This window comes from Alligator sinensis, unplaced genomic scaffold (assembly GCF_000455745.1).
Source record: "Alligator sinensis unplaced genomic scaffold, ASM45574v1 scaffold1411_1, whole genome shotgun sequence".
NCBI classification, from domain to species: Eukaryota; Metazoa; Chordata; order Crocodylia; family Alligatoridae; genus Alligator; species Alligator sinensis.
In genome coordinates, this window is record NW_005842963.1 from 235,614 (window position 1) to 245,622 (window position 10,009).

The 10,009-nt window shown below is 51.2% G+C and overlaps 1 protein-coding gene across 1 annotated transcript in view; it reads right to left on the reverse strand.

Moving 5' to 3' along the window:
* Window positions 1-10,001, reverse strand: part of LOC102381513 (zinc finger protein 271-like) — a 105,408-nt gene extending 95,407 nt beyond the window's left edge. The window contains 7 exon segments of the mRNA XM_025192720.1: window positions 909-998; window positions 1,713-1,829; window positions 3,541-3,667; window positions 7,614-7,786; window positions 8,188-8,377; window positions 9,695-9,700; window positions 9,830-10,001. Coding sequence (XP_025048505.1) covers window positions 909-998; window positions 1,713-1,829; window positions 3,541-3,667; window positions 7,614-7,786; window positions 8,188-8,377; window positions 9,695-9,700; window positions 9,830-9,982 — 856 coding nt within the window. The 5' untranslated portion in view covers window positions 9,983-10,001.
* Window positions 10,002-10,009: the final 8 nt, after the last annotated feature.

Here is a 10,009-nt window from a genome sequence, read left to right on the forward strand (position 1 = left end):
GCTGCACCTTGGGAGAAGGAATCCACAGCATACATACAGGCTGGGGAGTTCCCTTCTTGAAAGCACAGAGGTGGAAAGGGATCTTGGAGTCATTATTGACTCCAAGATGAACATGAGCCACCAATGCCAGACTGCAGCCAGCAAGGCCAGCCATACCTTGTCATGCATCCAAAGGTGCATCTCAAGCCAGTCCAGAGAGGTGATACTCCCCCTCTATGCAACTTTGGTCAGGCCGCAGTTGGAGTACTGTGTCCAGTACTGGGCGCCGCACTTCAAAAGGGATGTGGCCAGCCTGGAGAGGGTTCAGAGGAGGGCCACCCACTTGGTGAGAGGGCAGCAGGACAGGACCTATGAGGAGAGACTGAAGGACCTGAACCTGTTCAGCCTCAGCAAGAGGAGGCTGAGGGGGAACCTGGTGGCTGCCTACAAGCTCATCAGGGGAGATCAAGAGCAAATAGGTAGAGCCCTTTTTACCCAGCACCACCCGGGGTGACGAGGAACAATGGTCATAAGCTGATGAAGAATAGGTTTAGGTTGGAGATCAGAAGGCAATGTTTTACAGTTAGGGTGGCCAAAATCTGGAACCAACTTCCCAGGGAAGTGGTCCTCGCCCCTACCTTGGGCATATTCAAGAGGAGGTTGGACGATCATCTGTCTGGGGTCTTGTGAACCCAGCTTTCATTCCTGCCTGTGACAGGGGGTCAGGCTAGATGATCTGTTCAGGTCCCTCCTGACCCTAGCTACTATGACACTATTATTAACTTGGACTAGCTGCTTCTGTGCTACAAACAAGTGCTGCTTCTGCTAGGTAGGAAAGCTGACATGTTCCATCCCTCCAAGAAATGTTATGGGAGGGAGAATTTAGAGCTGTGGCTCTCTTCTCAAAGGAGTAGAGCTGTGCTTCCTACCTGCTTTCAGGGAAAGGTCTGGTGCAGGGAATGAAACCATGAAGCTAGCCTCTGCTGACAATTCCCAGGTGGCCTCCATGTCACATGAATCTGCAATGGGACAAAGACCTTGGCATTGACCTGTACATAGACTTGAATGAGTCTCAGGCTCTGTGACACTCAGGACCCCAGAGATGAAACAGAAATGGGAAGATTGTGATGCAAACAAGGGGTTTTCACTTTCCCTCTCAACCCAAAATATTAGTCACACCCACCCCATGGAGTGATTCAATGAAGCCTGAGACTATGATGAAACACTGCCTGGGTTCTAGGTCACTCTAATCAGGAGAAACCAGGGACAGTCCCAGCCTCTCTCTTGTCCAACAATGGCTACACAGAGCTTCTGCCAACTGGACTAATTTCCATGGGTGACTACAAATCCTATCATCCCTGGAAAAAGGTGTTAGAGAGGTATGGCTGCCTTGGCCTGGAGAATCAACTCTCACACAGCTCAGTGAACATGGAAACTGAAGATCATAGTAACCCAGGGAAACCAGATCCGTGCCAAAAAAATCAAGACAGCAAACCCACTGTCCCCTAACAGCCATAATTAGGGGAAGAAAAAGAAACAGTTGCTTGTCTCCACTGCTTTGAATTTCAGGGAGTGGGGACCACATCTGCCTGGACATCTTACAGCATACTATAGTGTATTTGAGGTCAGCACCTGCAATGGCAGCACAAGGCAAGTCTAGTTTCCAGGCACCTGGGACTCCGGCATGGAGCATTTCTGAGGGGTGCGGGGTGGAGGGGAACACCACAGCTCACCTGGAGACAGGTCCTCCAACTTCAAGATTTTCTCCTGGTCCTCGTCCTCACAGACCCAGAGCTCCACCTCTCCTCGCTGGATGCGGCAGATTAAGTCAGGGGTGGGACCTCGATATCCTGTTTGGGACAGTGGTTAAAGAGGGTTTTTGACTGGATATTGGGCAGAGAATAAGAAGCCAGGATTTGGGGACTGGATCCAGTGAAATGAAGGATTCTACCAGGACTGTGACGGACAAGGGAGGGTGACCATTTAGGGTGAAAGAGAAGGCACTGCAGGGAGAAGCCTTCAAGAGATGATAGCCCTTGTCACCCAGGTGGTGGAGGGATGGTCATAGGAAACAAAGCACCAACCACTCCAAGGTATAAAAAGGGTATGAAACTTAGAGTCACCAAGGACAGGGGTGGAGATGCAATGATCTGTGATGTAGTAGAGGACACAAAGATAAAGCTTTTACTGTTTTCAAGGCACCAACATTAAGAGACACTGGGCACACTTATGGACAGATAACATCTATATTATCAGTGTAAATCCAGGCAAAGGAGTGGAAATGAGTTACTTTTCAGTGAGGGTTTAAAGTGAGGACTTGTGGCAGTGAAAAGAATCCATGCCAGATGGCTCACAGTGGAAATGTTTTCTGGGAGAGAGGGCGCACGGAAGGATGGTTTTAAAATAGCTGTAGACAGAACTGAAACAATCATCCCATCCAAAGGGAGGATCATCCCAGAAGGGGAGGGGAGTACACAGGTTGGCAAATACTGCAAGGTTTAATACAAAGGTCCTGGGAGTCACGAATATGGACAAAAGGAGGCAGACGCAGACACATTTTACAGCACCTGAATTTAGAAATGGTCTAAATTACCTTTGTTGAACTAGAAAAAGTATTTGAGCACTTCCCTAAGGAAGTCCTTTGGGGGAAATGGAGGGAAAAGAAAGCACCAGAAAAGCAAACTGATCTAGTAAAAACTAAGAGCCTCACATCTATGCACAAGCCAGAACAAGTCCCTGTATTAAGAGATCCTCTGGAACTGGAAACTGGTTTTCACTAGGCTCTGCATCTAGCCCACTTCGTTATCACAGTGATGGACACCTCGCATGCAGAAGGATTTTAGGAGGACAAGAACATTTTTGAGAATGGCAGAATGAGCTTGGGAGCACGGGTCCCAAAGTAAGTACAGCAAAAGCCACAGTCTGTGGTCTACGGAGATAAAGATGTTAGGAAGGACTGTGGACAGAAGTTTCCCATGACTCCTTGTTAGAAGTACTTGGGTTGCATCACGTGTACATACATCACTAGAGAAGGAGTCAAGGAAATGCAGATTCTATGTGTTGTAGCAGCAGAGGCTGATAAAACCTCCAATTACTTCTGCATGGTCATAAGAAAAGGAGGAGAAAGGGAATTTGGGTAGCACTGTACTGTACTGAACACACTAGGATGTGGTAAATATTTTAGGACAGGACACACTAGGCAAGAGGGAGGAAATTTGAAAAAAATTTCAAGGAAGAGCTATTAGTGAATTTTTATGCACAATGAACTGGAGATGATATAACTCAGTGAGAAGGCAAAGGGGGATTATGTTGCCAAGAAACTGAAGAATATGGAAGCACCAGGAGTTACAAGAATGAAGAAAACACAACTGAAAGCAGCTGGATCAAATGAAGGATAGATCCATCTGAAATGGGAGAGAGGTCTGATCACTGAGTGAGCAGTGGGGAGGAAGTGGATTTAAACCACCAGACAAAAGTTCACAAGGATGAGACTGCTGAAAAACAGGGAGAAGACAATAAACTTCTCAGTTCACATAGCTCCAGGGAGAAGCAGAGCTTTACCTAGGGAAACAAGGGCTTGATAATTCCTCAGCATCTGGTCCCGGTAAAGCACCTTGTCGTCATCTTCCAGCAGCTTCCACTCCTTCCGGGTGAAACACACGGCCACGTCCTCAAACACCTGCTGGAGCTGCAGTCACAAGCGTTACACCATCAGTGTCTCCTGTTCCAGCTGCCTCTATCCCCAACAGTCTTATCCGCATTCACTCTGTATTACAAAGATCTGAAGCTTAGGTCATGACAGGTAGGGGTGCACCAATAGAGATTTTTTGGGTTGGTATCAATAGCTGATTTTTAAGGAGGGATATCGGCCGATACTGATCTGATTTCCGATATGCAGCCCGGCAGCTTGAAGAGCAGTGTCTGGCTGGTAAGTCTGTTGTGGGGGGAGGGAAGGGAAGATCGAGGTCCCTGCAGTGAGGGAGGGAGTGAGGCTGGGGCAGGTGCTGCCCAGCCCAGGTGGGGCTGGGCATGGGATTGTGCTGCGGCTTGTCCAGGGGGCATGGGGATGGCTCCCACCACAGCACGCACCCCGGGAGGGGATGGGGGGCATGTGCCCCTGGAGCTCTGCGGGGCAGGGTCAGCTGCACCGGGGTCTTCCCAGCAGGAGCTGAGCTGGCTGCACTCGGGGTGGAAAAAGCAGCGCGGGGGGGGGCGGGCCTGCAGCCACCTCAGAATTCATCGTAGCCTCCCTATAGGCCTCCTCTGGGCAGTGCCGCCACCTGCCCTGAGCGCAGCCCAGCTCAGCCCCCTGCCAGGAAGAGCCACACGCAGCCCCGGACCCAGCCTGCAGCAGCAGCCTGCCCTGCCCCACGCAGATCCAGGGACACGCATCCCCCATGACCTCCAGGTTGCATGCAGCAGTGGAAGGCCCCCCCCCCATGCCCTCTGGATAAGTAACGACTCCATCCTGCACCTCACTCCACTTTGTTCGGGCAGCACCTGCCTGAGCCCTTGCCCCTGCCGCAGCCCCACTCCCTCTTTCATTGTGGAGGTCTCAATCTGCCCTCACATACCCCTTCCCTGCCCCTGCCCCTTCCACCACAACAGACTTACCAGCTGGATTCAGCTCTCCAAGTTGCCAGGCTGTGCTCCTCATCACCTACACGCTGTGCTGCAGTTAGGCGCATGCTCATGGCATTTATTGGCCACCTTATCAGCCACATCAGGCAAAAGAAAAAAAAGCCAATTTCCATACAGTCAAGGGTCTTTATATCAGTGCCGATCCAATACCAGACCAATGTACCAGTGCACCTCTACAGGTGGGGGTACACAATTCCCCATTATTCAGCTGACATGTTATGTGGACACCGCTCTGTACACATTTGAGTTAATGTGTGTGCCCAAGTCATCTCATTCTGGGAGACGTGCAGCTAATTTAGCTGGCATAAGGTGCTACCCCAGTGCAGACTTCGTAGTGTAGGTGCACCAAGTCTTCCTGGGGAAGCTATAGTCATGGCAGTGACACGCAGGACGAACCCCTGCCTGGGAGCGGGGACCACAGGAATCATCCTTCTCCACCAGACACCGCCCCAGGGAACTCTAGGGCCTGGCACAGTGAGGTCAGGAGTTTCTTTTCCCTTCCCATGTGGCTTTGGGATGGGAAGCTAAGAGCCTAGAGTCTAGGGTGAGACTGGATGGCCCCATACAACACGTGGGACCTCCCTGATGTCTCACCTGAGCAGGGGTTGCTGTAGACATCCCTGCTGTGTCTGGCACAGGAGTGGAAATGAAGGGATGGAGAAGGAGAAGCTGGAAGAGGGAATGTGGATCTCCAAATGCAGTGACATGCTGGGTCAGGTTGGACTCGTTGTGAAGTAAGTTTAGAAAGAAATGGAAGAAGAACGTGGCTTTCAAACTCTAGGATCTGTCATATTGTAGGCTCTGGAAATGGAGTCACATAAGGTCTGGACTCTTCCGGGCAAAGTCACACCTGTGGGCATGGAGGTGGTTTCTAGGGATGGTATCAACTCTGGGGTGTCTTTTTTCCCCACCAGACAGTGGTATAAAGGGACAGAGTCAGGTATTCATTTCACGTTCTTGCAGGTTGTGCAAATACTGACTTTCTTTATCCTTACATACATCTAGTTCAGATATGGGGACTCCCTATACATACTTACAAATGGCAACACCAGGGGCATGCACATGGCCTCCACAACATGCCAATATTTTTATGACAGACCTGGAAGTCTGTTTCCTCCACAGCTGCATCTCATCCCCTTCATATAGCTAAGGTACGTCAGTGGCATCTGCATCGTATGGACAGATGGAAAGGAACCCCTAGAGAAATGTCACCAGGATTTTAACAACTTCCACCCCTCCCTCAAATTAAACTGGAATATTCCACCAAGCCAAGCCTACTCATTTCCTAGACACCCATGGTGAAGGGCTGCGAAGGCTACATTGCCACCACATTGCATCAGAAACTCACCCACTACCACACCTGGCTTTCATCCTAAGTACATCACCAGACCCATCATCCGCAGCCTGGTTCTACACTACATTATCTGTTTCAATACCTCCCACCCACCGGGATGCAAAGCTTAAGTGCCCAGACCAGACAATCCTACAAGTACAATACAATCCCCAAACTGTTGTCACTGCAAGCAACAAAGCCAGACTCAGACATCGCTCCAACCTATTGCAATACCAACCTGGGAACAAGGACAAAAGAGCGCCATTGCTAGTCTCACCTGCAGCCCCCAGCTCAAAAACCTTGGACACATCATGAATGACCTCCCCCTTTCAATGTAGCCACGGGGGACAAACTAGTCCTGGCTTACCGGCAGCCCCACAACCTCAAGCAGCTTCTCTGTAACAACAGGCTACCTAACTCCCAGTCTCACCAAGGTGCCAGGCCTTGCAACGGACCCAGATGCAAACTGTGCTCCCTCCTCAATACACACCACAGCCTCGCTAAACCAAATAATATGGATGTTAGCATCTGAGGGGTTTTCATCTCAAGCTCTTCCTTTCCCATATAGGCCATTTCCTGCTTACAATGCCCCTCCGCTGTCTACACTGGCAGATGGTGCAATCCCTACAGGAAGGACTGAACGAACCCCAATCTGACATCAGGTCAGGAAGACACAAAGGCTTGTGGCAGGACACTTTAAGCCCTCTGGACGGTCCACTGCTGACCTCATAGGTGCTGTTCTGAGACCAAAACTATAAAAAACAAACTTGAACGTGGAATTGGGCAACAAGAAATCATCCATAGGCTGGACTGTGTTCAAATAGGGACTATGGATTCTTATCCTATTACCTAGATTAGCTTAGGTGTCCCCCTTGTGCATGTGGGTCTCTACGTACTTTCCCCTTTCCCAGCACTATCCCCACTCCCACCTCCCTCCTTCCTGTATTTGGTGTTCGAAAGACCCTCTCTATTAGTTTGGCCTGGGCATATTCTTCCATCGCATCTGAAGAAATGAGTTTGGTCTTGCAAAAATTTTTCCTATACCTCTTTCATTTAATTAGTTGTTAAGGTGCAAATTTATTTTGCCTTCTGCCTGACCTCAGACTAATGCAGGTAACCAGCCGCCAGATGCTGCTCACTCCTACCAAGCTGCCTGCCCATGAGGTTTCTTGGGCACTGGCTGGTCTCGAGGATCCTGCTGGCATCCCTTGGAGAGATCCTCTATGCTCAGCAGTCCTAGCCAGGCTGGAAAAGAGGTGCTTGGCTCAGCTGTAGAGACCACTGCCCCCTGCTTCCTGGTGCTGGCTGAGTGTCATGATGTACCCAGAGGGGCTTTCTTGGTCTTTTAGGTCTTAAGACATTCTGTTTCATCAATTCCTAGATGCAGATGAAGCTGCGCTTCTGGAGGCAGAGGAAGCTCTGACACCATGGGCTCTAAATCAGGCCTTCTAATGCTGGCGATCCTGGATATCTGCACTTGGGAGGAAGTTCCTGCTAATGCCAGCTCAGTGCAGTTGCAGACTCTGTCACTAGTGAAGCTTCCTCTTGTCACTCTTCAGGTCCCCCCCATGTCCCAAAATTCTTCCCAGCACCCCTGGATCCTCCTCAGATCAGCCCCAACTGTAGTCTCACCCAAAACTGAATCCAATGCCTTACTCACCTCCAAGCTCTCCTCCTGCTTTGGAGGCCTGACCGGCCCCTTCTGCACCTGGCCCAGCTCTGGTATCAAGGAGCCTCTCTCTCCCAGTCTTCCTGGGGATGTCCTCTGCATCTCCAAGTTTACAGGCCCTTCCCCAGGAGGCTGCTGATCAGCTTTAATCAGGGTCCCGGCACCTGCGGGTTGGGAAGTGAGTACACAGGTTAGCCCTGGTGCTGCCAGCATGAGGAAAGTCCTGCTAGTCTCCTGTACTGGCTGGGGACTGAGCCAGCCAGAGGCATCAATGTGTGGAAGAAGGGTGAGAAGGAAGGCTCATAGTCCCACAGCTCTTGCTACAGACCTCCACAGGCACAAAGCTGGACACGAGGTCCATTAACTCTGTCCAAGTGGAGGCTGTTGACCAGAACACCGTGTCAGAGCCTCCAGGGACACTGCTTCCTGGGAGAGAAGCTCAGGGGACATTGCTGCAGTGTCAGCATCTACATTTTAAGGGGAGGGGGCTGGGAAATGCCAAGTCAGCCTTCTCCAGGACATGTAAAATGCTCAAAGGGGCACTGAGAAAACAAGAAAAACCAACCTGTTGAAGCACTGAATCTATCAAAATGTTGTGGCAGAGATTTCTCCACTGAGGGACGGTGCCTCCTGCTGCTGGAAAGGGGAGAACCAGCGCTTCTTACCTGCTCCTGGGGAAGGGCCTCCTCCAGGGCACCAGCCTGAGCAGCTTTCATCTGTTGACCACTCCCAGGTCTCCTCAGCATTGGGCGAATCTGTAGCAGGACAGAGGCATGGGGCTAACTGTACATGAACCAGCCATACATCACTGGGGAAACACAATTCCCTGACACCAGGTCCTGATGGGGCACAGAGGGCTCATGGGGGAATGAGAAAGGGGAGAGTTGAACACTGGTCCTGAAAGCATCAGTAGTGTTCCACATCTTCGGTTTTTAATTAAAAAAAAAAAAAAAAAAAAAAAAATTAATTGAGGTTTATTTTTCAGGGTTTATTTTCCAAACATAAAAAACCAGGTTGAAATGGGGATAAAAGTGGGCGGGGGGTATCAATTTAAATCAGGGAAATCATAACACGTTCCTGTGGCAGTGAGGGAGGGAGGGGGGGACTGGAGTACGGCTGGGACTAGGGAAGGCTTGGAAGGAAGGGTGTGGGAAGGGGAACTGTCAGTGGGTGCTACATGTACCCCGGGAGGGCTGTGCTGGGCTCTTCCCGCAGGGTGCATGCCCCCAGATATGCACGCAGGATGGGGGAGGGGGACCAAGGCCAGTTTGCTAGTGTGGTTATAAATACTGTGGCCCTGTCACAGGCAGTCCTAGCCAGGCTGGAGAAGAGTTGCTGGGCTCAGCTGTAGAGACCACTGCCCCCTGCTTCCTGGTGCTGGCTGGCAGACGTTTGAGGCTCTCACGCTGAATGCAGGACACCCACTCAGGCACCCAGACTCACGCTCTAGCCTACATCCAACACCTTACTTACCACTGGGGTTTAGGTTGTAGCCGTGTTGGTCTAAGGATATAGGCAGACAAGGTTCCTTGGGTGAATTTGATATCTTTATTATTATTGGGTTGGTCTAATAAAAGATATCAAATTCACCCAAGGAACCTTGTCTGCTTACTTACCTCTGGCTCCTTGGATTTATTGGAGAGCCAGTGGGTACTGCCTGTGTACCCTGCTTGGTGTCCCCACTCTGAGCTTTTGTTTTGAACCCCAGACTTCTCCCCTGGTCTTGTTTGCTTTTTAACTGTCCCCCAAAATCAGCTGACCTATATCTGGTCGCCAACCCTAGTAACTGCAGGGGAGGGAGGGTATGCATTGCTCTGTGAATGTCAAGCCCCTGTTAAGCTTATACATCAAATAAGCTGGTAAGGACCTGACTTCTGGTCAGGCAGGGGCTCTTCTCTGGGGACACAAGGTGGCTCCTCCGGAGGCCCCAGGGTATCCCTCTCTCCTGCTTCCTCCAGGAACACTTCCAAAGCATGGGCCTTTGGCTCCTCCAGCCAGCAATCACCAGGGTCCTGCAGCGCCCCCATGAGCTGCATCTCATCTGAAGACACCTCCTCGACCTTCATACTCACTGTGACCTGGGGACAAGATTTATATGTCACTGGGGAGCTGGGAAAGAGGAGAGCTGGGGGTGGGAGGGAACATCCACAAACACACAGAGGTGCAGGCGGCAGCACTGAGGACTGGGGGGAAACGAACCCTCTCACCTGGAGCGTCTCATCCTCCTCCTGCCCCAGCTGAAGCCCCTCAGCCAGGGCCACGGCCTGGGCGCAGGTCTCCACGCCGCGCCCCCACTCCCAGCTCCGCGTCTCCCGGGGCAGGATGGCCAGGAACTGCTCCAGCACCACCAGCTCCAGCATCTGCTCCTTGCTGCGGCGCTGGGGCTC